This window comes from Diabrotica virgifera, chromosome 9 (genome assembly GCF_917563875.1).
Source record: "Diabrotica virgifera virgifera chromosome 9, PGI_DIABVI_V3a".
In the NCBI taxonomy this organism is placed as follows: domain Eukaryota; kingdom Metazoa; phylum Arthropoda; class Insecta; order Coleoptera; family Chrysomelidae; genus Diabrotica; species Diabrotica virgifera.
In genome coordinates this window covers 59,248,733-59,274,054 of record NC_065451.1, presented here as the reverse complement: position 1 = coordinate 59,274,054, position 25,322 = coordinate 59,248,733, and the positions used below count along the sequence as shown (strand labels likewise).

The window sequence follows — 25,322 nt, the reverse complement described above, 5'->3', positions numbered from 1 at the left end:
GTTGGAGGACTCGGGCTTCTTCTGTTTCATTTGAGCCAGCATATGGTGCAAGACGATTTATGTCAGTAACTTTTGGTTTACCGTTTGGCAACTTCTTAATTCTGTATATTACGTCATTTATTTTCTTCTTAACTTCATACAGACCTTCCCATTGTCTTTGCAGTTTAGGACACAAGCCTCGACGACGTTGTGGATTATAAAGCCAGACAAGATCACCTACTTTGAAGCTTTTATTCTTGCATCGAGAATCATATTGATCTTTCATTCTGTCACTAGCTATCTGGATGTGTTGTCAGGCAAGTTCATGAATGTTGTTCATTCGTAACTTCAGGCGGTCGACGTATTCTTCGCCTGCAACATGTTCCTCGGAAGGTCTGCAGCCAAACTCTAGGTCGCAGGGCAAATGAACTTCACGACCCAACATCAGGCAGGTTGGTGTCTGACCTGCAGTTTCATTCACAGCCGAGCGGTAGGCCATCAGGAATAAATGAATGTGCTGGTCCCAATCTCGCTGATGTTCAGATACAACTTTGGACAAGTGTTTACCCATTGTTCGGATCATCCTCTCGACCATTCCATCTGATTGAGGATGCAGGGATGTCGTTCTGGTGTTATTGACACCAATCAATTTACAAACGTTTTGGAAAAGGGCTGACTCAATGTTTCGCCCTTGGTCGGAGTGGATCTCCAATGGAACACCAAATCGGCTGAAGAATTCTTTAACAAGTACCTCTGCAACTATTTTTTATCAAGAAGCTCATCTAAATGGAAGGCATTAACTAAAAACAGCTTTTAATAACAAAATTTAATAGTAAAGTTGTTTACATAGTAAACATACAAAGTATAGTGTATTACAATACTACTGTAATAGGCAATTATCAAAAAATGAAGACTAATAAGATAATAATACTATAAATAAGTTCATCTGGCTAGAAGACCGACAAAAACAACTAAAAAAAGTTTTAATGCACAAAATATTAAAATTAATTTGAAGAATATTTAAATTGAAAAACCAGAATCTGTAAGTTGTTTAAACAATGTTTTAGGTTAAGAATTAGACAGAATGTTACCTTATTATATTCGTAGGGTCTTTCCAAATATTTTGTGAGCAGTAGAAATGATAAATAGTCTATAACATTTTACACATTTATTCAACGTATTTACGCTTACAAATTTATAAAATCACAAAATAAGAAGAAACCAACAGTTAAGATTGATGCCAAAGTATGGGAGAAATACTACGAAGAGTTATTTAAGGTGAGAGAAAGTTCTCTCGAATATACAGAGGATACAGACCTTGATGATGAAATCGAAAAGCCATAATATGAGGTCTTTTTACGTGTGATAAGAAATCTAAAACAAAAGAAAGCATCAGGCCCAGATGAAATCCCAAACGAGCTAATAAAACGAGGCGGAGAAGAACTACAACGGAAAATATACGAGCTAATAACAAGGATTTGGGAAGAAGAAAGAATGCCCGAAGAATGGAAAACTGGATGGATATTTCCGATTCTAAAGAAAGGGGACACTACAAAATGCAACAACTATAGAGGAGTAACACTGTTAAACAGTTGCTACAAAATATTGACAGCACTAATCAGACAAAAACTCTCAAAATACATTGAAACTAAAATAGGAGACTACCAGCACGGATTTAGAGAGGGAAGGTTAACAATAGACGCAGTTCACATAACACAGTCAATTAAAAAATGTTACGAACATGATATCGACTTGCACATCCTCTTCATAGATTTCAAGCAAGCCTTTGACAGATTAACAAGACCCGACCTAATAGAAGACATGAAAAACCTAGATATACCAATGAAACTTATAAAACTTACCAAAATGACAATGGAAGAATTGACTGCATCAATAATTACAGATAACGGTATCACCAAAAATATAGAAATAGCAAGTGGAGTACGACAAGGTGACTCTCTATCAACGTCATTATTCAATGTCGCAAAGAAGGAACAATAAGAGGTACAGAAATAAAAGGTACAATTATACATACGACGACATAGCATTAATTAGCAGAAACCTCAACAGTTTAAAGGAAGAATTTACGTTATGCAAGGAAGCATCCAAAAGGGGTTTAGAAATAAATCAAAACAAAACAAAATACCTAATATGCTCAAGAAAAAATCCAGTTAATGTGACAAGTTTAAATATTGGTGAATATGAGTTGAAAAGGTAGAACATTTTAAATATCTTGGAGTCTCAGTTAATGGAACTAATGAGAAGCATCGTAATCAGTGAAAGAATCCAGGCAGGAAACAGAGCCTACTGGAAATACAATAACTTCCTCAAAGATAAGAAGCTTACTCAGAATACTAAACTGAAAATTTACAAGGCAGCAATTAGACTAGTCACCACATATAGTGGTGGAAGTAATGTGACTGACCCAGAAAGATGAAGAAAGATTGAGGATCCTAGAGAGGAAAATAATTCGGAGGATAGCAGGCCCACTAAACTTAGTTAATAATGAATTTAGAAAACTCATGAACCACGAAGTAAGAGGACTTCTGAAAGGAGAAGATATCGTCAGGTTTATCAAGGCACAGGGACTCAGATGGATGGGATATATAGAAAGGAGGAATACAGAAGCCGTTATCAAGAAAATTACCAAATGGAGACCTGTATCAGGCAGACCACGAGGAAGACCCAAAACTAGATGGGAGAACCAGATAGTCGAGGACCTTAAGAAGATGGGAGTCAGAGAATGGGCAACCATAAGCAAAAACAGGAACGAATGGAGGAAAATTGTATAAGATGCCAAGTCACACAACCAATTGTAAAACCAAAATGTTAATGCGGATTGATTCATCGCAACAAACGAATCGGAAGAGCCCAAATAGGGCGGCAATCACTCCGCTAGGAGTGTGGATGCCATGATGATGATGATTTACGCTTACAAAATACAAACTTATAAAATTAACTAAGTAACAAACTTAACTACATACACTGGTGTACCTCAAGGCTCTGTTTTAAGTCCAACTCTGTTCAACTTAACAATTAATGATATTTCAGAAGAAGTTAATCAACCGGTAAAAGCTCTACTGTACACTGATGATCTACTTATTTACTGTAGTGGAGCAAGCATATCCAGTACATCAAATCTTATTCAAAATGCTGCAAACAACGTATATTCCTGGTCAACACAACATGGCATCAAACTTTCCAACTCAAAATCTAAAATACTAAGATTTACCAGAAAGCAATCAAGTGCTCATAACCCGGAAATATATCTAAACGATGTTGCTTTACCCACGGTAAATCATCATAAAATCTTGGGGCTAGTATTCGATCAGAAGTTAAATTGGAAAATACACTTAAAAAATCTAAAGGACAACTGTGCTGGTAAACTAAACATCTTGAAAACACTTTCACATCATCAATGGGGAGCAGAAGAGAAAATTATGCTGATAATATACAGATCCCTGATTCGTTCCAGGTTAGATTATGGTTGTTTTTTGTACATGACTGCATCAAAATCTGATTTAAAGAAGTTGAATCCGATACACAACAGTGCTCTGAGGCAATGCTTGGGAGCATTCAGATCCAGTCCTTCAGATAGTTTACACGTTGAAGCTGATGAAGCTCCACTTTGGGTCAGACGCCAGCAGCTACTACTTAACTACGCTGCTAGGATATCAGCCACTCCCAGTAATTTAGTATATTCTTTGATAGCTAACCCCCAAGAAAATATTGGTCTTACTTCGGGCAAACTACCCACGATTCGACAGCTACTCTCACCGCTTTTACAAAATATAGACTTGACAGCTACTTCCCCCAATAAGATCTCCTCCGTTCCTCCTTGGAATAAAACTATCCCCAAAATAAATACTACCTTAAGTCAATATCCCAAACATGAAACTCATCCGTTAACTCTCCAACAGATGTTCCTAAATATTGTTAGCCAATTACACTCTGACCTAATAATCTACACTGATGGCTCCAAGAATAATGACAGAGTTAGTTGTGCAGTCACAACGTCAACAGAAATCATCAAAACATCGACCCTCCCATCATTTTGCAGCATTCATACAGCTGAATTAGTAGGAATACTTCACGCAATAAACTCTTTATCACATAATTACGCATCTCCAGCAATTTGCACTGACTCCTTAGCATCTATCAATTCCATAAAAAATATTTTCACAAGACATCCAATTGTTAAAGCCATTCATGACTCAATTAACTCACTGACCTCTCAAGGAGTCTTTCCGACAATCATCTGGGTACCCTCCCATGTAGGTATTCAGGGAAATGAAAGAGCAGACGCCGCAGCCACATCAGCACTATCATCAACCAGTGATCCTGAATGTATCCAAATAGACAAAGATTTAAAATGTCATTTTAAACATTTAACAGGCAACTGCTGGCAAACCCATTGGGATAGGCTGTCTTCGAAACTGAAAGAAATTCAACCGAATATTGGTACATTTACACCGCCGAATATCTGCAGAAAATCAACCGTAGTACTTAGAAGACTAAGAATTGGGCATACCAGACTAACCCACGGATATTTAATGGCTTCTGAAGACCCTCCTATGTGCCAATATTGCCAATGTCAGCTGTCAGTGAAACATATCCTATTCGATTGTCCAAAATATCAACATGAACGACGATTTCATGGACTAAAGAGTAGCCTGAATGAAGCACTAAACTCGCCAACTGATATTCTCCACACCATAAGCTACCTAAGAAGCATAAATATTTTCAATAAAATGTAAATGTTCATGTAATGTAAATCACTAGTATTCTATGTATTAATTGTATGTATGTATTGTTCACTAATGTATAATTGTACCTGTGTCAATGATCATTGTAATCGAGACACATTAATTCAATAAAAAAAAACTACATACACATTATTTTGGAGTGTAAAAACCTTGTGATGTCATAAAATATTCCATAAATTCTGTTGGAATAGCTTTTGCATCATTCGAAATATTTCAGAGAATTCTGCGGTGTTGACTTACTCCAGTATCACTAGCAGTTATCTGTCTCCAAGTGCCAGTAATTTCTGGCCTGTTCAAAGGCCAGATTCAACGACAACTGAACAAAAATTTAATTTGGGAAAATATCGGTGAGAATGTGGATGAGGGATAAAATCGTAATAAAATTAAATAAAATCGTAACAACACTAAAAGAAATCTGAGTGAGGAATTTACAAGGCAGCTTAAAGCTAAAAAAGCAGGCTTGGATGACAAAAAACATATTGGATTTGATGGAACAACGACGACTAACGAAAAACAACGAAACACTTTATAACAGCATACAAAAAGAAATTCGACGTAAAATACGAGAAGTAATGAGTCAACATCTAGCCAAACAGTGTCATAACATTAAAGAACTTGAAAACAGATAAGAAACGTTTAACATGTATAAAAAAGTGAAAGAAGCGGCTGGTATCTTCAATAAGAAACGAACTGCATTGATACAAGATGAATATGGTAAAGTAATATTTGAAGTGGAGGACAACTTAAAGAATGGGAAAATTATATTCGAAGACGATAGGAGTAGTTTACCTCCGAATATTACTAACTGCGACGGATCCCTAATAACAGGGTCTAGGACATTTCGGCGTCGCCGTTTCGGCGTGGCCATTTCGGCGTGGCCGTTTGGGCGTAGAGCCGTTTCGGCGTAGGCCGTTTCGGCGTCGGCCATTTCGGCGTCAGAGATTTTATTTTAGTTGACTAAATACCTACATTGGAGTCTATTAGTAAGACATTATTTTGAAAAAAATCTTTTAATATAGTTATTTAAGTAGATACATTGGAGTCCATTGATCACAAAATTTTAATATTAATGGTAGATTTGTATATGTCAATTTTATACTTATGTGTGTGTGCTTGTTATTTAGCTCATAGTTAATGTAATATCTGTAATTGGCTTCTAGCTGTAGATATTATATATAAATAAATGAATAAACAAGATTTTGGAAAAATGAATATTTTATTTTAGTTATTATTTACATGTTATAATTAGATATGTGCTAGTCCAATTAAAAATTCTGAAACATTTATACTTACATACAAGACATTTATATTTAACCTACAAAACTTATTCACGAAATATTAATTAAAATAAAGTACCTACTTACATATTATAATTATGTGCTAGTCCTCTTAAAAATTCTAAAACATCCCCGTTTGCATCAAAATTTCCCACAAGCCGTGAAATGCGATCATCTGCGTCTCTGTATTTTCTTAATTTCAATGGTGGGAGATTACCTGCCACAAGTTGCTCGAAATAGACATCTCGACCTTTCTGCACCTGACGCAGGCCATCTATAAATTTCCATATGGTTGGATGATCTGCTCCCAATTCCATCTTGAGTCTTCTATGGGCGGCCTCAGCGTGATTATTTGTCCGGTCTTCTCCATCCAGAGTTCTCTGGTAGAGGTTCCACATCCTTTGGGGAAATAAACTTGGTCTTCTGCCATTTCCTCTTCTGTTCATACGTCCAATATAGTAGTCTTCAAACCAGTCTACAAGTGGTTGGTGTTCAGCAGGTAGAGCTTCCGCTAGAACGGCAAAGGCATCATCTAAATGTTCGATAGGAACAAATGCTAATGCTGTCAACATTCTGCAATTTAAAGCGAATTGTGGATCAGCATTATACTCTCTCGTATATCCCATAGCAGCCACTTGTTTCTTCATATTTTGTGCCAAATGGAAAAAACATCCATTGATGTCGACGCCTGGAAAACAATCTTCCATTGCCTTAAATGCCGCCTGTTCGAAATCGCAATGGATTGCTCTGGGTTGCAAATTTGGTACAATTTGTCTGATCAATTCAAACATACGGGTATATGTGGATCTTGTTTTATTCGGCAGCATGGCATAAAATATTGGATGGACTCCATTATATTTTGTGGCCATAACTGTGTATACTTGTAAAAATAGAGATGGTGCTATAGCAAATGTACCGTCACCATACCACACATCTGAGGTCTGTAGATGTTGCAGCCACGATTCTCTCCCGAAAATCAAAATTCTTTGCAATCCTTCTCCATCATCTGCTAATAAAAAATTTTCTTCTACACCATCTTGTAACGTGTAAACACGATAAGACTCGGGAATTACTAACTCTTCAACAGTTGTCGGATTTGATGGGGCTGCATGAACTTCGTTACGTTTTCGTCTGATGAATTTTCTCATCGCGCCAGTGTTTGGGAGCCGACCATGACAAGCTTGACTTGTATTTCTCAGGCACTCATTGATTACCACTATTGTCCCTTCGTTTGTTTCTGTAGCACGCTTTTTCATTTTTGTAACAACTTGTGCTACTTCCACGTCCATCGCCGAGGAGTCGTGAGTGTGAACATTTACTTTCTTGATGACTTCACCATCTCTTGTATGTATTCTTGCTTTGCACGTTTGTTTCCTCTCACACCTCCAAAATTTTAGGGATTCATCGCTTTTACTAACAGCGTCAAAAACATACATGAAACCATCAGTGGTAAATTTCTCTCTTCCTCTGGTCGATAAAATTTTTCGTTCCATAGCTTAAAAATTCTTCGTCTGTATATCGTATAAATACTACTATGAAATATTATAAGACACTACATAAACTCTTAAACTGATCTCTGTTCGAGGTATTTCCTAATAATAGTACATTATATACCGCGGGACTGAAGTAGTACATTTAATCCTGAAGGTAAAGTTTATGGCCCGACCGCAGGGAGGGCCATAATTTACCTGAAGTTTTACCTAAGTTTTCGAGGAAATGTTAATAACATTATTATGTGATTTATAGAATTTTGTATTTAAATTTTCGAAGAAACTGCAATAAATATAGGGATAACTATTATTATACTAACTAATGGTAAATATTTTAAAAGCAGATTCCTTTCAAGAAAATATTGTATAATTTAATTTTTTTTAAAAATATACATTCTGCAAATATTTTTGCTTAAAAAAGATATTTTAACAATATTAAAATTCTCCGTCTATATACCATATAATGTATGTCTAATTAAAGTTGAAAAATGTCAGTTATCATCTAATTAGCTCTGGGACAATTAAGAGAACAGCAATTATTATTAATATGCATTAATAAAAAATCCAATATAGGTATTTGCAGAATAAAATATAACAAAATGTTTATAAAAGAAATATATTTAGTTTATTTTTCTACTTGACCATTAATGTTAAAATTGTGTGACCAATGAACTCCAATGTATTTAAATAACTATATTAAAAGATTTTTTTCCAAAAAATTGCCTGACCAATAAACCTCAATGTAGGTATTTAGTCAACTAAAATAAAATTTCTGACGCCGAAATGGCCGACGCCGAAACGGCCTACGCCGAAACGGCCTACGCCGAAACGGCCTACGCCGAAACGGCTCTACGCCCAAACGGCCACGCCGAAATGGCCACGCCGAAACGGCGACGCCGAAACGTCCCATTCCGTAATAACACGTTCTGAGGTAATAAAAGCCACACAATCATCAAAAGATGGTAGAGCGACAGGTCTTGATGAAATTCCAACTGAATAATACAAGCTTATAAATGATAGCAATGTTTTAGAGGCTATAACTTCGTTTCTCAATAACGGAGACGTTTAACGTCTTCGTTTAACGGAGAAAGTAACAGCAATGGTTACCAGAATAACAAACGTGGAAGTGGCTCAAGCGCTTCAAAAAATAAAGAAAGGAAAAGCAGTCGGATCAGATGATATTTCTGGGGAAGTATGGAGAGCATTGGGAGAGACAGGAATAAGTTGCCTAGCAGGTCTATTTAATAGAATTATGGAAGTTGAACAAATTCCAGACGAATGGAGAAGCAGTATATTAGTACCTGTCTACAAAAAGAAGGGAGACATACAACAATGTACAAACTACAGGGCTATAAAACTACTAAGCCACACCATGAAAATATGGGAGAGAGTAATTGATAGACGGATACGTGAAGAAACCGAAATAACCGATAATCAATTTGGCTTTATGCAGGGCAGATCAACAACAGATGCAATTTTCATTGTAAGGCAACTGATGGAAAAATACAGGAATAAAGAGACCAACGCTCATATGGTATTCATTGATCTTGAGAAAGCTTATGATAGAGTTCCTCGAGAGATTCTGTGGTGGGCACTCAATACGAAAGGAGTCCTTGGCGAATATGTAAAGATTGTGAGAGATATTTATATATATATATATATATATATATATATATATATATATATATATATATATATATATATATATAGAGAGAATATGAGAGAGGCAGTAACGGCTAGTGTTAGGACAGGTGTGGGAGAGACTGATAAATTCAGATGAAAGTAGGATTGCACCAAGCCTCGGAGCTTAGTCCTTATTTATTCTCATTAGTTTTGGACCAGATAACAGCGAAACTACAGAGTAGCATTCCATGGTGCCTAATATATGCTGATGATGTAGTGTTAATAGGAAATAGTGAAAGAGACAGAACAAAAACTGGAACAGTGGAGACAAGCTCTGGAGGAAAAAGGTTTAAAACTTAGTAGGACAAAAACAGAGTATTTGGAATGTTCATATTTAAAGATGGAGTTACTACAAATAAAATGGTATCTTTGGATGGTGAAATGATTGTGAAAAGCAATAGTTTTAAGTACCTAGGATCGGTATTACAGAGTAATGGAGAAATAGATGGAGATGCACGCAGTAGCATTAGGGCTGGATAGATGAAGTGGAAAGAAGCGAGTGGTGTGTTGTGTGACAAGAAAAATTCGAATGAAGCTGAAGGGAAAATTCTATAAAACAGCCATAAGACCGGCTGTGATGTACGGAACTGAATGTTGAGCAGTGAAAAAGAAAGAGGAACAACGAATGCATGTGGCGGAAATGAGAATGCTTAGATGAATGAGTGGTGTGACAAAAAAGGACAAAATTAGAAATGAGTATATTAGGAGAAGTCTAGGTGTGGCACCAATTGATGCCAAAATGAGAAAGCATAGGGTAACGTTAGACGTTAATCACCCAATACGAAGAATAGCTGAAGTGCAGATTCCGGGAAGGAGTAGGAGAGGAAGACCAAAGAAGACCTGGGGGAGACGATAAAGCAGAACATGTTGGTAAAGGCGATTAACATTGATATGACCCAAGATAGAATTGTGTGGAGAAATGCAATTAGGGAAGCCGACCCCGCATAGGGATAAGGCAAAGAGAATGATGATGATGAACTTCGTTTTTCAATACCATTTATACCAGTGGAGCTATGGTTGGTCCAATTCACTGTTTATAGCTCCACCTAAGAAGACAACAGCAAAAACCTGTGCTGATTATAGAACCATCAGTTTGTTGAACCAATTATTGAAAATTTTTCTGAAGGTGATACATGGTCGTATCTACAATAAATGCGAGTAATACCTGGATGACACACAGTTTGGTTTCCGTAACAGGTTTGGAATGAGAGAGGCATTGTTTGGGATGAACGTAATTGCTCAAAGATTTCGAGATATATCTGTAGACATATACTGTTGTTTTATTGACTTCCAAAAGGCATTTGATTGTGTTAAGCACTCTATATTGATCGAAGCTCTAAAAGACATTGGCTTGGGTGGTGAAGACGTTCGCATTATTGCAAATTTGTATTGGAATCAAACCACATCAGTTTTAGTAGATGGTGTGGAATCTCAGGCTCTTAATATTAAAAGAGGAGTACGGCAGGGATGCCTCTTGTCACTCCTGCTTTTCAACGTTTACCCCGAAAGAATCTTCAGAAACGCACTTTCTGAAAAAGAAGAAGGAATAAGTGTGAACGGTGAAGTCATCAATAATTTGCGATATGCGGACGCTAGAGCACTTGTAGCTTCTAGTTAAGAAGATCTGCAAACACTACTTGATAGTGTCGTTGAGAGTTGTAGGGAGGCAGGTCTGGATGTGAACATACGGAAAACCAAAATACTCGTCATAAGTAAACAACATCACATAGAACCGTCTATACATATATGTAAATAATATCAAACTTGATCAAGTTGATAAAATCTTTTACCTTGAACAGCAATTAAATTATAACGCAGAAAGTCACGGCGAAGTTAGATCTAGGATAGAGCAGACCAGAGCCATTTTTCGAAGGATTCCAAGGTATTATGTAATAGAGACCTAAAATTGGCATTGAGGATCCGTCTACTTTGCGGCTACGTGTTCTCGGTCTTACTTTATGGTGTCGAGTCTGGACTGTGAATAAAATCGACCTAAATTACCTTGAGCGAGGTATTATGCTGTGTGTTGTGCTATGCGATGTGCTGTGCGCTGTTGTGGCCGTACACTAAGACTGTTAATTATGACCTAAACCATGTTAATAAGTCAGTGTCCGTGACTTTCCACTTCATGCCCTTCATGCCACTTGAAAGTTCGTTAGTTGCCACGATGAGGAACTTGCAAAAGTTTTTGTTAGTAAAAACATTAAGGGAAAGAATTTTCCTCCATATATGTTTAACATCCACTTTTGTCTTTATTTTGTATATGCAGGCCCGGCCCTAGGGAATTTGCCGCCCTGGGCAAGATCGGCGACCCCTTTGGTAGACCCAAAAACTCAAAAATTTCACCATGGCTCTTAATTTGCTGAAATCTATCACTTAATGCATTAACGGTTGTGTCTATAATTTTTAAATCGAAGTCAACTTAATACCATTTTTCACTTTTCTCTTATTACTGTGCCTCCGATTTTCGGATTCTCGATTTCTAACTTTGACGATAGCTCTTTTGCGCCTGTCAAATATCACTGGAATTTTAAATCACTTCTGAGAGACCTATAATGGATTTCCGTTTTTTTTCTAATAAACTTACAGCTTGATACACTCCCATATCAATACTCTGCAGTGATTTGCTGACTACGTTAATGTGAAGTAAAATGTTATGCCATATTACCACAGAGCAAAGGAAAGTAAAATCACGAATTTGATTTGCCAAACAGCTTGCCTCATGAGCAACCATTTTATTGTTGTTTTTATTGATAGTCATTTCTACAAAAGCATTGTAGATTTCTTCAATTTGGTATCTGATGGGAGTAATGGCATAAATTCTACTTTCCCATCTAATTTCGGAGAAAGGTTTCAATTTTAGACTAGAAATATGATTTTCAGTACAACAGCCCAACGATAAATAGATGCTGAGAAAAAGTTGTAAATTTTTGTCACTAAGGAAAAGAAAGAAACTGCAAACTGTGAGGCTTTAGCAGCATCGTTCACGACTAAATTGAGTGAATGGCTAGGCTAGAACATGGGACAAAAACTGCTCTAGGATTCATTTTCAAAGTTTTGTTTTGAACTCCCAAGTTGTTCCCTTTCATGTTTGCCCCATTATCATACCCTTGTCCTCTCATATCTTCCAAAGGCATTCCCAGTTCATTCAGTTTTTGCAAAATAACTTCTGTAAGTCCCAAGCCAGTGGTTGCCAGTATAGGCACAAATCTAAGAAAATGTTCTGCAATTTTTACACTTTGTGAAGAACAAGAACCTAAATCGACAAAACGTACAACAATAGTCATCTGTTTCACTCCAGAAATATTAGGATGTACAATCTAAAATTATGCTATAATAGTTTGCTGATTTCAAAAAGTTTAAAATTTTATTTTTGACTTGGACATAGAGGAGCTGAATAATTTCGTTTTAAATACGTTTTCCCAAGTAGTGATGCTGATTGTTACTATCATCCGTTTTTGTTCTAATGTGCTCTTGTAAAACAGAATAAAATTTTCCAAAGAGCTCAACAAGTTTTAAAAAATTACCATTGTTGTGATGAAACAGTTTATCAGAATCGCTTCTCAATGGAAGACAATGTTGTGCTAGGAACTGTATTACAGTGGAACCCCGTTAACTCGGATTAATTGGGACCGCGGCAGATCCGGGTTATCGAAAATCCGGGTTAGCCGGAGAAAATGGTAAAAATTAATAAAATATGGTATGCTTACAGATAAACTCCGTTATAATTGTCACACAGACACTGGTAAACCACGTTCGCATTCCAAACAAAACCACACATACAAAGCGTCGTCAAATGTCTCATTCTTAGCTTTATTAGCTTTGCACCGATTGTCCAAACTGTCTTTTGTTATCAATTTGAAAAAAAATTCTTCGATTTTAGTTCTATTTTTCTTCCAATCCGATACTGTAGATGTACCGACACCATAATTTAATGCTTCAAGATTCACCTTTATCAATTCTACTTAATGCTTCTAGTTTCTTTTCCATTGTCACTACAACATTTTTACGTTTTGTTGCCCTTATAGACAAAAGACACGCAAGCACAAAATCTGAATAAATTTACGAACGATTACAAAACCGAAGCGAACAATACGACTTTACTACACACAATACCGTCTCTGATGTTATGTTATTTAATAACAATGATAACTAAAACCATTGTTAAAAAAAGAATTTTAATAGTCTTTTCTAAACAATGCTAAGAAAGTTTCAAATAAATAAAGGATAATACAGGTGCCTGTTTTCGATAACACCACAATGAATGTGGTGTGCCATGATGAGTCATTTTTACTATGGTATATGTAGTTCAATTCGGTTCCATTATCTCTCAAATATTATATTACATGGAGTTGCTGCAAAACCTCGTGAACCTTGAAAATGCGTATGTATAAGCGAAATAAAATGAAGCAAAAAACATACGACTATATTTTATTTGCTGCGAATTGCGCGACAGGGTCCCATCTGCACCCTGATATTTTCAGTAATGTCGGATTCAATCGTTTCGTTCGTATATTGACGTCACCAAATGAATGAATTAGGTTCACGAGATTCTGTAACAGCAATACATTTTTATTGTTGAAATGTTTGTCTGATAAAAATCAGTCCGGGTTAGCCGGAGTTCCGGGTTATCGGGGGCCGACTTATCGGGGTTCCACTGTATTGATATAAGTCGTTCTACATAACTTTTTGTGTTTCTTCGTCTATGGTTTTGTCCGATTCTTCTCTAATTGCTAGTTCTACCCACTGTCGCTGTGACTGTCGATGAGCTGGAGACTTACCGTGGCTGGACAAAGTCAGCCATATGTTTCCAATTATTATATCCATTTTCACTACATTTAATTTTGACATTGGAAAATATTTTACAGAGAAACCAATACACAGAAATATTTGTCTTAGAATAAATTAACCACTTTCTCTCAAGAGTTTCCCCATTAGACATTTTGTATCTGTAGTACTTAGTTGTAAATCTACGGGCATCTATCTAGAAATTTGAGTTATCTTTCGGGCAGAACTGAGCCTCTGCAATGGATAATTTTGGCGGGGGCGTCTTGTTACCAAAGTTGTTCTAACAAAATCATTAATTTTATTGGGCCACTTTGCTGGATCATAATAAATAATAACATTGTTACCTGTGACAGTAGTAGTGTCATCAGTAGCTGACGTATATGCTGATGATTGTCCTAGATGACCGTCGTTCGACCGAGAGGGGGCGGCAGCAGATGTGGATGCCGATGATAGTCTTAGGTGACTGTCGTTGGTTTTGCCGCTCTTGTTCATAATATTGATTTTTTATAATATTAAAAACATAATTTATTATTTCTTCAATTTCAAAAATTGGCTGTTCTCTAAAATTTGCCGCCCCTAAATTTTACCGCCCTGGGCAGCCGCCCAGTTCGCCGACCACTGGGGCCGGGCCTGTGTATATGTGTGATCTTGTTTGTGTGTAATTTTTAAAGTGTAAGATTATTTATTTAATTATTGATAGTACCAAATTATACAAGCAAGCATAGTGATTTAACCCAGCCTGAGAGACTTGCTCACCCCTAGAGAATGACATTCGGGTGATACAATTCATTGGGGCGACGAGGATTAACTCCCGTAAGCAGGAATCACTCCACCCCGCTTCAATGCTCTAGACCATCCACTTACCCCCCGATAGCACTCTGATGCGCTATAGGGGCTCTCAATCAGCAAAGTGCTTATCATATGGGAGTCTTGGGTACACGGACTCCCATATGAAATCCTACCCCGATCAATGCAGGCCAGCGTGAGGCGCTCTATTCCCGCTATCTCTAGAATTATTTATAAAATTATACCTACTATATTTATTATTTTATTATTATATATATATATATATATATATATATATATATATATATATAATTATACTTACTATATTTATTATATTTATAAAATTATACCAAATTATACTTACCTATATAATATAATAAGAGCAGTTTAGGAAGTTAATCAAAATTTACGTACCTGTATACAACTCTTTAGGATTAGATTCATCTAGATGATCTATATTGGGATTCCATCTCGCCCCTTCGAGGTATAAACCATAAATACAACACCCATCTTTTGGTCTCTTCTTAGGAAAATGCTCCAATATCTAAAATATTAAGAAACGATTCATATTTGTTACTTTTTTGTGTACATTTATTTTTAGTTTTAAATATCTGAGAATTGCAGACCCGTGTTGAGCTGCCCCCCCCACTTGCAAAAATCAAAAAACAAATAGCCCTGATTTATGAGCTATTTATGAGCTCTCATATTCCGCAAACTAAAAATTTTGAGCTCGTTCCAGTGATCAGGAATTTGATACTTTAGTGGGGGGGGGGGGTACTTCCACTACTTAAAAATAGGAATATTGAATCGGATTTTGCGGCAGAATTACGAGCTATTTATGAGCTCTTGAAATTATATAGTTTCGATTTTTGAGCTCATCCCCTTCACCCCCAAACAACCCTTTAATTGATTTAACTTAAGAGAAAAATGCTGAGAAAACTTAAAATATATCGTATTGCGGATATAATTCCTATAGCTTATATACTCTAAGAATAAACTATTAAATCACGTGCATTTCGATTATTGAGCTACAAACCCCTCGCAAGAAAACCACCCTATCTTCCCGGCTTAAGAGAAAGTTGTACTTAAAATGCATTAAACTAATTATTTGGCGACAACATATCATTGAATAATTTATACGCTTCCAAATTACGCGCATTTAGATCAGTAAATTGCAATTTATTTTGTATAGTGCAGTCACTGAAAGTGAAAATCAACGGTTACCTTCAATTTCGGTGAACCTTTATCGATTTTCACGAAAATTGGTCAGTGGTTAGAGGATACGTCAAGAAACAAAGGTGACATAATACTACCTTGCGCCTTTACCCTGAGGGTGCATACCGCCCCTTCTCGGGGGTGAAAATTATTTTATAAAAAATAACCGCACAAATCAATAAAGGAACAAATTAAAAGTAAAATTTATTATATAAAGTTAATAAAATAAGTCAATACTTTTTAAGTTATTAAAGATTAAAGATTTTAATTATTCGTGAAAAAAATGCATGTTATGAAGCGATTTTTCGTAAATCACTGAAAAACTGTAAGTTTTTACAAAAAAGTTAATAGTAGTTTAATTCGTATAGCTTATATTCTAAGAATAAACTCTTAAATCACGCGCCTTTCAATTATAGAGCTACAACCCCTTCGCAAGAAAACCATCCCATATTCCCGGCTTAAGAGAGAGTTGTACTTAAAATAATTTAAATTAATTATTTGGCGACTACATATCGTTTAATAATTTATGAGATTGCAGAATATACGCATCTCAATTATTGAATTGCCATTTTCTTTCTATAGTGCAGTCACTGAAGGTAAAAATCAACTATGACCTTCGATTTCGGTAAATCTCCATTCATTTTCACGAATTAACAATAATAATTTGAGGTTTTAACCTGGGGTATATGTCACCCCTTCTCGGGGGTGAAAATTACTTTATTAAAAATAACCCCACAAATCGAGAGAGGGACAAATTGTAAGCAAAATTTGTTGTATAATGTGATTAAAATAAATCAATACTTTTTAGTTATTAAAGATCAAATATTTTAATTTTTGTGAAAGAAAATGCATGCTTTAAAGCGATTTTTCATAAATAACTCAAAAACTGTAAGTTTTTACAAAAAAGTGTTTATCACTAAAATTGAAGCTAATAAAAAATATAATAAATTGCTTACTTGAAAAACCCTTTAATGTTAATTTAAAGTTAGTTATTGGTAATTAAATGTATATTTTTTTCTGTGACTCTTCAAATCTAAGGATTCATCATCTAAGGATTCAAGCTTAAATAACGGGAAAGAGATGCATTTTATAACACTTAGGTACTAAATACTTGTCAAAGTACTTAGAAATACCTATCAAAAATGAGCTCTAGAAAAAGTTAATAGCATCAAAATCCGCTCACCAATTTTCGTGAAAATGAATGGAGATTTACCGAAATCGAAGGTCATAGTTGATTTTTACCTTCACTGACTGCACTATAGAAAGAAAATGGCAATTCAATAATTGAGATGCGTATATTTAGCGAGCTCATAAATTATTAAACAATATATAGTCGCCAAATAATTAATTTAAATTATTTTAAGTACAACTCTCTCTTAAGCCGGAATATGGGATGGTTTTCTTGCGAAGGGGTTGTAGCTCAATAATCGAAAGGCGCGTGATTTAAGAGTTTATTCTTAGAATATAAGCTATACGAATAAAACTACTATTAACTTTTTTGTAAAAACTTACAGTTTTTCAGTGATTTACGAAAAACCGCTTCAAAGCATGCATTTTTTTCACGAATAATTAAAATTTTTGATCTTTAATAACTTAATAAGTATTGACTCATTTTAATAACTTTATATAATAAATTTTGCTTATAATTTGTTCTTTTATAGATTTGTGCATTTATTTTTTATAAAATAATTTTCACCCCCGAGAAAGGGCGGTATCCACCCTCAGGGTAAAGGCGCAAGGTGGTACCATGTCACCTTTGTTTCTTGAGGTATCCTCTAACCACTGACCAATTTTCGTAAAAATCGATGAAGGTTCACCGAAATTGAAGGTAATCGTTGATTTTTACTTTCAGTGACTGCACTATACAAAATAAATGGCAATTTGCTGATTTAAATGCGCGTAATTTGGAACCTTATAAATTATTAAATGATATGTAGTCGCCAAATAATTAATTTAATGCATTTGAAGTACAACTTTCTCTTAAGCCGGGAAGATAGGGTGGTTTTCTTGCGAAGGGGTTGTAGCTCAATAATCGAAATACACGTGGTTTAATAGTTTATTCTTAGAGTATATACGCTATAGGAATTATATCCGCAATACGATATATTTTAAGTTTTCTCAGCATTTTTCTCGTAAGTTAAATCAATTAAAGGGTTGTTTGAGGGTGAAGGGGATTAGCTCAAAAATCGAAACTATATAATTTCAAGAGCTCATAAATAGCTCGTAATTCTGCCGCAAAAACCGATTCAATATTCCTATTTTTAAGTAGTGGGGGGGCTGAGTATCACTAAAGTATCAAATTCCTGCTCAGTGGAACGAGCTCAAAATTTTTAGTTTGCGGAATATGAGAGCTCTTAAATAGCTCATAAATCAGGGCTATTTGTTTTTTGATTTTTGTAAGTGGGGGGGGGGGGGGCAGCTCAACACGGGTGAATTGCAGCGTCCCTTTCAATTCCTAGATATCCAATCCATTGTTACTCTGATATGAAATTTAAAAGCATTTATAGATGGAGGATTTATAATTTCTGTTGGGAGACTGTTAGTCCAGGGCGCATCTGTTTTGAGATGGACGTTGAGAGGTGACTCAAATTTTTTTGCAGAAATTGCTTGAAAATAAATCAAATAATAATATTTAAGTTATCCTCCCTCTCAAAAAGGTCCGGAACATTGTTTAAATAATCAAAATGTCAAAAATTGAAGGAAAAATTCGATTTTTTTCTTCGTTTTTTGATTATAACTTTAAAAGTATTCATTTCCGAGAAAAGTTGTACTGACATAAAAGTTGCGTAATTAAATTTCCTACAACATAGAATTGGTTACAAATTTAAAAAATAGTCACCCTAGTTGCAAAATAGCAATAATTGCGAAAAAACCATACACAAACAAGTATTCGCATTTTACGTTTTTCAACCATTTATGGTAAACTTAGGACCTTCATATTTCACCCAGAAAAACTTCATGATACAGTAAAACAATACTGTAAATTTCGTTAAGATCGGTTTAATAAATTTTGCAAAATAAATTTTGCAATCCAGCTTTCGCAAAAAAAATTCATTTTTTCAAAATGTTACAGGACTGAAAATAAAGCAGATAGCAAGTTGAAATTTTTTTTGCTTATAGAAGTGTACTGTACCTTTCATTTGCAATTTTCAAAATTAAAATCGATTAATTACCACGGCATCAGAAAATTTTTGAAATAAACAATAATTTTTGGTGCTACGCGCAGGACAGCGGTGTTCGATTCACACAAGTTGATTTCCACCAAAATTTCTTCCAATGATTATCTAATATATTATTATCTTACTCTATATTTTGTTGTGTTTTAATATTTTAATTCCACAAAAATCAAACTAATTTTATTATTGTTTGTGAAATATTGTTTAAACAATTGCATATGTTTAAAAATAACAAACTTTTATTATTTAAGTTAAAATATATGAACAAAGAAAGTTTTTGCTAATAAAAGTGTTATTTCAAAGGATAGAGTATGTGTTTTTATTTTGCAATAAGCAAATTTATTTATTTATATCGAAATGTTATAAAAATTAAAATGTATCAATAATTGTCAAAGGTCATTGGAATGCCCAATCAGAGCAAACTATCCGCTGTCCTGCGCGTAGCACCAATAATTAACGTTTATTTAAAAAAATTCCTGACGCCGTGGTGTTAATCGATTTTAATTTTGCAAAATTGTAAATGAAAGGTACAGTACACTTCTATATGCAAAAAAAATTTCAACTTGCTATCTGCTTTATTTTCAGTCCTGTAACATTTTGAAAAAATGAATTTTTTTTACGAAAGCTGGATTGCAAAATTTATTTTGCAAAATCTATTGAACCGATCTTAATTAAATTTAAAGTATTGTTTTACTGTATCATAGAGTTTCTCAGGGTGAAATATGAAGGTCCTAGGTATAGCATAAATGGTTGAAAAACGTAAAATGCGAATACTTGTTTTTGTATGTTTTTTTCACAATTATTGCCATTTTGCAACAAGGGTGACTATTTTTTAAATTTTTAACCAATTCTATATTGTAGCAAATTTAATTACACAACTTTTATGTTAGTACAACTTTTCTCGGAAATGAATATTTTTAAAGTTATATTCAAATAACCAAGAAAAAAATCGAATTTTTCCTTAATTTTTTGACATTTTGATTATTTAAACAATGTTCCGGACCTTTTTGAGAGGGAGGATAACTCATATATTATTATTTGATTCATTTTCAAGCAATTTCTGCAAAAAAATTTGAGTCACCTCTCAACGTCCAAATGTACTAATATTTTTACAGATGCGCCCTGGTCTATGTTCCATTTACTAAAAATACGATTTAATTCAGTGAATTCGTACTCTACGAGCTCCCTTGTGGGAAAGTTTTGGGGTAGTTCTGATTTCTTTCATTGTATATGGATTTTGGGCTGCTGAATCCGAATATGAGGTTTGCGGACAAAATTTCGTGACGAAACATTGAGAAAATGGCGAAAAAAGCCAAAAATTTCTGCTTTTTCCCACTTTTTTGCTTAAATCTCAAAAACTATTAACTCTCAGTAAATGGTCTCAAACATAAATCAAAGTACTTAAAATTCTCTACAAATATCACTATTTACTTTTTTTCTCAGACGAACTGTTTGGTCTAAAGTGCAAGTTGAAAATTGCCAATTTTTAACGGTCTCTGCAAAACCCACTTTTTACATTTCAAAACTTTATTTTTTATTAGAATACTATCATTTGATAAATTTCTCCTAGTTTCCCGCACAAATAATTAAAAAGAAAAAGGTAGGACTCTTCTTTTTCTTTAAGTACCGTGCCCAAATTTTAGGCGTAGGTAGCTTCCATGACAATTTGCCGATATTGTTCTCGATCTTGCGCTGCATAAAATAGTCCACTTTTTCCGTCGATCTTTCCGTTGATTATTAAATGCAGCATCCTGTATCTGCTACCTCTCATTATATGCGCGAGATATTTAAGTTTTCTCTTTTTTATCATCTTGATTAAGTCACCTTCGCCTTGACCTACTCTGTTTAAGACTTCTGTGTTTGAAATGCGCTGAACGCAAGATATTCTGAGCATTCTACGATACGACCACATCTCGAAGGCTTCTAATTTGTTCATCATGTAAACCTTCATGGTGCAGGTTTCACATTCATATAGTAAAACAGGATACACATAACATTTTAGGAACTTGATTTCTTAGTTGTAAATTCAGCTGAGAGTTTCTCAGAATAGATACAAGTTTCATAAAGGCTCCTCTTGGAATTTCTATACGCGTTTTAATTTTTTCATCCGGATTTAGTGTCTCGTTTATCCAACATCCTAGGTATTTAAAACGGTTAACTTTTGTTATCGGGACTCTAACAAAATAAAACTTAAAATATCGTGGTTATTAACCTTACAAATTAAAATGCAAAACAAATTAAAATACAAAATGGTGTATAATATAACATTATATGAGCCGTAGTCTCTTAGAAGGTCCTTGCTGTAGTTCTCCAGTGGCGATGGGTCTGGAAAATATTCTACTTGTTCTGTAAAATAAAAGAGATGGTGTCAGTTCTAAAAGAGAAATGATGATTGCAAAATAGATTCTGAGATTAAACAGACATTCCGCATTGTGCTGAGGTTCTTCGATGGCATCATATCCTGGCTTAGGATCTGATTTCTCCATCGTCAGCGCCAGGGTTCATTCTCCTGGATAATAAAAGAGGTAGTGATACTGACTTATGATTATATATCCAAGAGAAATGAATTATTACAAAATAACTTGTGAGATTCTACATACCTCTGTCTCTTTCTTTAGTCTCCTCTACGTCTTTATCAGAGCTATCTTTCGGGGGCTTAACGTTGTTACACAGTCCTTCGCATGATGTGAAAATTGGGCAACAATGGAGGCTCGTTTTCCTGCATCCACAATGGCGTTGGCACCCCTTTTTATATTTACAAAAAATATACCGTAGTAGTGAGTTTGGTGCAGGGTCCGAAGTGGTTGGCACTGGCACGAGACCACTAGTAGTTTTTTTCCAACCCCACTCACTTGGATCTTTTCGTTGCTCGTCAGGTGTGGCTTGATATAAAGATAACCATTGCGGCACCTAATAGTAAACTCTAAGTGAATGTTCTCGTGCAGCTGATTCGGTAGGGGGTAATGAGGCAATGTTCAGACTGGTCTCTTTGTTTCTTCCATATAGAGCCACGAGAAACACGCTTCCTGCTGTGGCAAACTCATCCTGATATGCATTAGGGTTTTTAAAAGCCTCAATGGTTGCTTGTAAGTCTGTGTTCTTCTGCAAGACATTAGGGAATTTCAGTTTCCCCTGATTAAACAACGCAGAAATAGTATTACAACCACTCACCACATGTAGGAATAAGATATGGTCCATTCAAGATTCTTTCAGCAGCCAGATGAGGGTTGTAGAAGCTTTGCGAAACCTTTGCTTTTCCTGGTTTCAGAAAAAAACAATTTTTTTGTGTTAGGACTACACAGGCCAATCAAAATGACCAGAAGGTCGATATCTTCCCCCACCACTGTCACTGTTCATTTGACGGTGCCATCTCAAGAGATGTTGTGATAATTAGAATATCAGCATCCTCCACTAGATTGAGGATGTAAATTTAACAAATAAGCATTCTAATAAAAAATAAAGTTTTGGAATGTAAAAAGTGGATTTTGCAGAGATCCTTACAAATTGGCAATTTTCAACTTGCACTTCAGACCGAACGGTTCGTCTGAAAAAAAAGTAGATAGTGAAGTTTGTAGAGAATTTTAAGTACTTTAATTTTTGTTAACAGACCATTTACTAAAAGTTAATAGTTTCCGAGATTTGAGCAAAAAAGCGGAAAAAAGCAGAATTTTTTCGCTTTTTTCGCGATTTATTCAATGTTCCGTCACGAAATTTTGTCCACAAACCTCATATTCGGATTCAGCAGTCCAAAATACATAGACAATGAAAGAAATCAGAACTACCCCAAAACTTTCCTAGTAAAAACACAATTTTATTGAATCAATTACTCAGAAAATTTTGACGCCTTATCAATGTAAAGGGTTCCTTCTTTACTTTCAAACTGTGTACACGTAGTCTGCTGTGATCATCTAAAATAAACAAGTGTTGCAAATTTCCACATTACTTTAAAATTCTGAAGGTGATAATTAAGTCACCACGGAGTCGATGAACTTTAAAAGTTGGTAACCCCGCTAAAGAAAGTTTTTGTTAGTAATCTTCTTTGTTTGAACTCTATTAAAATGTATTTATTAAAATGTTTTAAAAATTATCCAAACGGATTATCACAAAACGTTTTTGGTCAAAACTGACCGTCCTCAGTGTGAAACGTCCAGTGTACAGCAATTGAAACTACGTTGAAAGATCTGAAAACCTTTTAGTTACAAAAGTATATAACATCAAAAATAATGTGATATTAAGTCGGTGAATTAAGAATTAGGTATGCTTCTTTTCATTAGCATTTTTCAGTGCGTCACAAATGATAGAAAAAAAAAGGTAAGTCCGTGATAATATACATTTTAGTGACTTGACATTTTAGTTAAATCTGACAGTTGTCACATTTTATTTGCAATTTGGCATAAAAACAAATCAATTGTGTTTATTAAATTTATAAAATGGTATTTTCTTTGATTTATATAGTCTTATAAATTGTACAGATTATATTCGTAGATATATTATATAATTCGTAAATACTTTTTTTTTCGATTATAGAGCCATCTATTGATAACTAGAATAAATGTTATAAATGTCATCGATGAAATGTAATCACCGACGTGCGTTTTTTTCTGTTACATACAATTTAATGCGTTAGAATGAAATCGAAAAACTGTGACGCACTGAAAGATGCTCATGAGAAAAAGCATACACATGTACAACGAATTATTTTTGATGTTAAATACTTTAACAATGTAGGTTAGTAAAAGGTTTTTCAGATCTTTCAACGTAGCTAGTTTAAACTACTAGACACTGGACGTTCACACTGAGGAAGGTTAGTTTTGGCAGAAAACGTTTTGTATTAATCCATTAAGATAATTTTTAAAATTTTTTAATAAATTCATATACCAACATACAACAGACGTCTTCACTTCATTATTACGTTGTTTTAACGATGGTATACAGCCAACTATAGGATTTTCCTTTTAAATTCCAGTTAGTTTTTAGTCCCATCTCTCTTCCCACCGCATTAAAGAACTTTAAGACATTGCAATCCATTTAAATCATCGCTCAATATAACTGTGTCATCTGCGTATCTGAAGGCATTTATTAGTCTTCCGTTAATTTTTACACCAGATTCGAAGTTGTGCAAAGCACTTTCAAGATTCTATTTGAATATAAATTAAACAAAAGTGTGAGTTCATATTATTAGAGTACATTATTATGATTGAAAAGTTTAACCAATATTTTAATGTTTTATTCGTTTTAGTATAATATCTGCCAGGATGGTATCAGAGCAACAGTTTTCCTGTTCTTTACAAACTTTATAGCATACAGTCACAGGCGCCCATATAAAAATTTTTAGGGGGGGCCAAACGTGAATATGTTGCAAATTACATTTTGTATACTTTGGATCACCATATATAATTTAAGGCACTCTAAAAGCCAGGATGGGGGCACGGCTCCCCCGTCCATGGGTATGGGCGCCCATGCATACAGTACTCCTACCTTTAGTATTGTTGGTCCTACTTCTTCACATAATATCTGTTGTTCTTCTGGTCTGACGTCAATTAGCAGTTCATTTATGTACGTATAGTCGGAGAGATAGAAGCGGATTTTGTGCGTGATAAGCAATATGGAAAAACTATACGGGGTATGTTGAATTAGTTGTGTACATGACTTTCCCCAACGGGCGGAAACCAGAGTGGGGGACGAGGGTAGATATAAGGGGCCAAAGTATAGGGCAGTCAATGAGAGCAAGAAGAGGTTATTACCTCCGAATTCTATCCTACTGCATGGATTTTAATGAAATTTTAGGAATAGCCTGAAAATATTCCCTTATTCAAAGTCTACCCTATGCAGATGTGTGCTTTTGTCTTGGGGGCGGTTCCCACCCTTTCTCGGGGGTGGAAAATTTTTTGGCTAAACAACTACGGAAGTTGCTAGAGAACCTAATTCTAAACAAAAACTGTTCTATAATTTTTTTCGAAAACTCAATACTTTTTGAGTTATTCGTGGTTGAAAATTGGCCATTTTCATTGGAATATAACACCTTTTCAAACGGTTTTTTGCGAATACCTTAAAAACAATGCATCTAACTAAAAAAATTATATAAAACATTTTTGTAGCTCATAAAAACCAAAGAGATTTTTTCCTTCTTCAATCTTCTAGTTATAACACAAAAAGAGATAT

At 34.9% G+C, this 25,322-nt stretch overlaps 1 protein-coding gene across 3 annotated transcripts in view; it reads right to left on the bottom strand.

Annotated features, from left to right (window-relative positions):
• The window catches only part of LOC114339168 (dynein axonemal heavy chain 1-like), a 1,269,803-nt gene that overhangs the window by 78,646 nt on the left and 1,165,835 nt on the right, over positions 1-25,322 (bottom strand). For all 3 annotated transcript variants that reach the window (XR_007700607.1, XR_007700606.1, XM_050661243.1), the window contains one exon: positions 15,184-15,313. Coding sequence is in view for 1 of the 3 variants with exons in the window: in XM_050661243.1 (XP_050517200.1) it covers positions 15,184-15,313 (130 nt within the window). In the remaining 2 variants the exon portion in view is untranslated. The remainder of the gene's footprint in view (positions 1-15,183; positions 15,314-25,322) is intronic.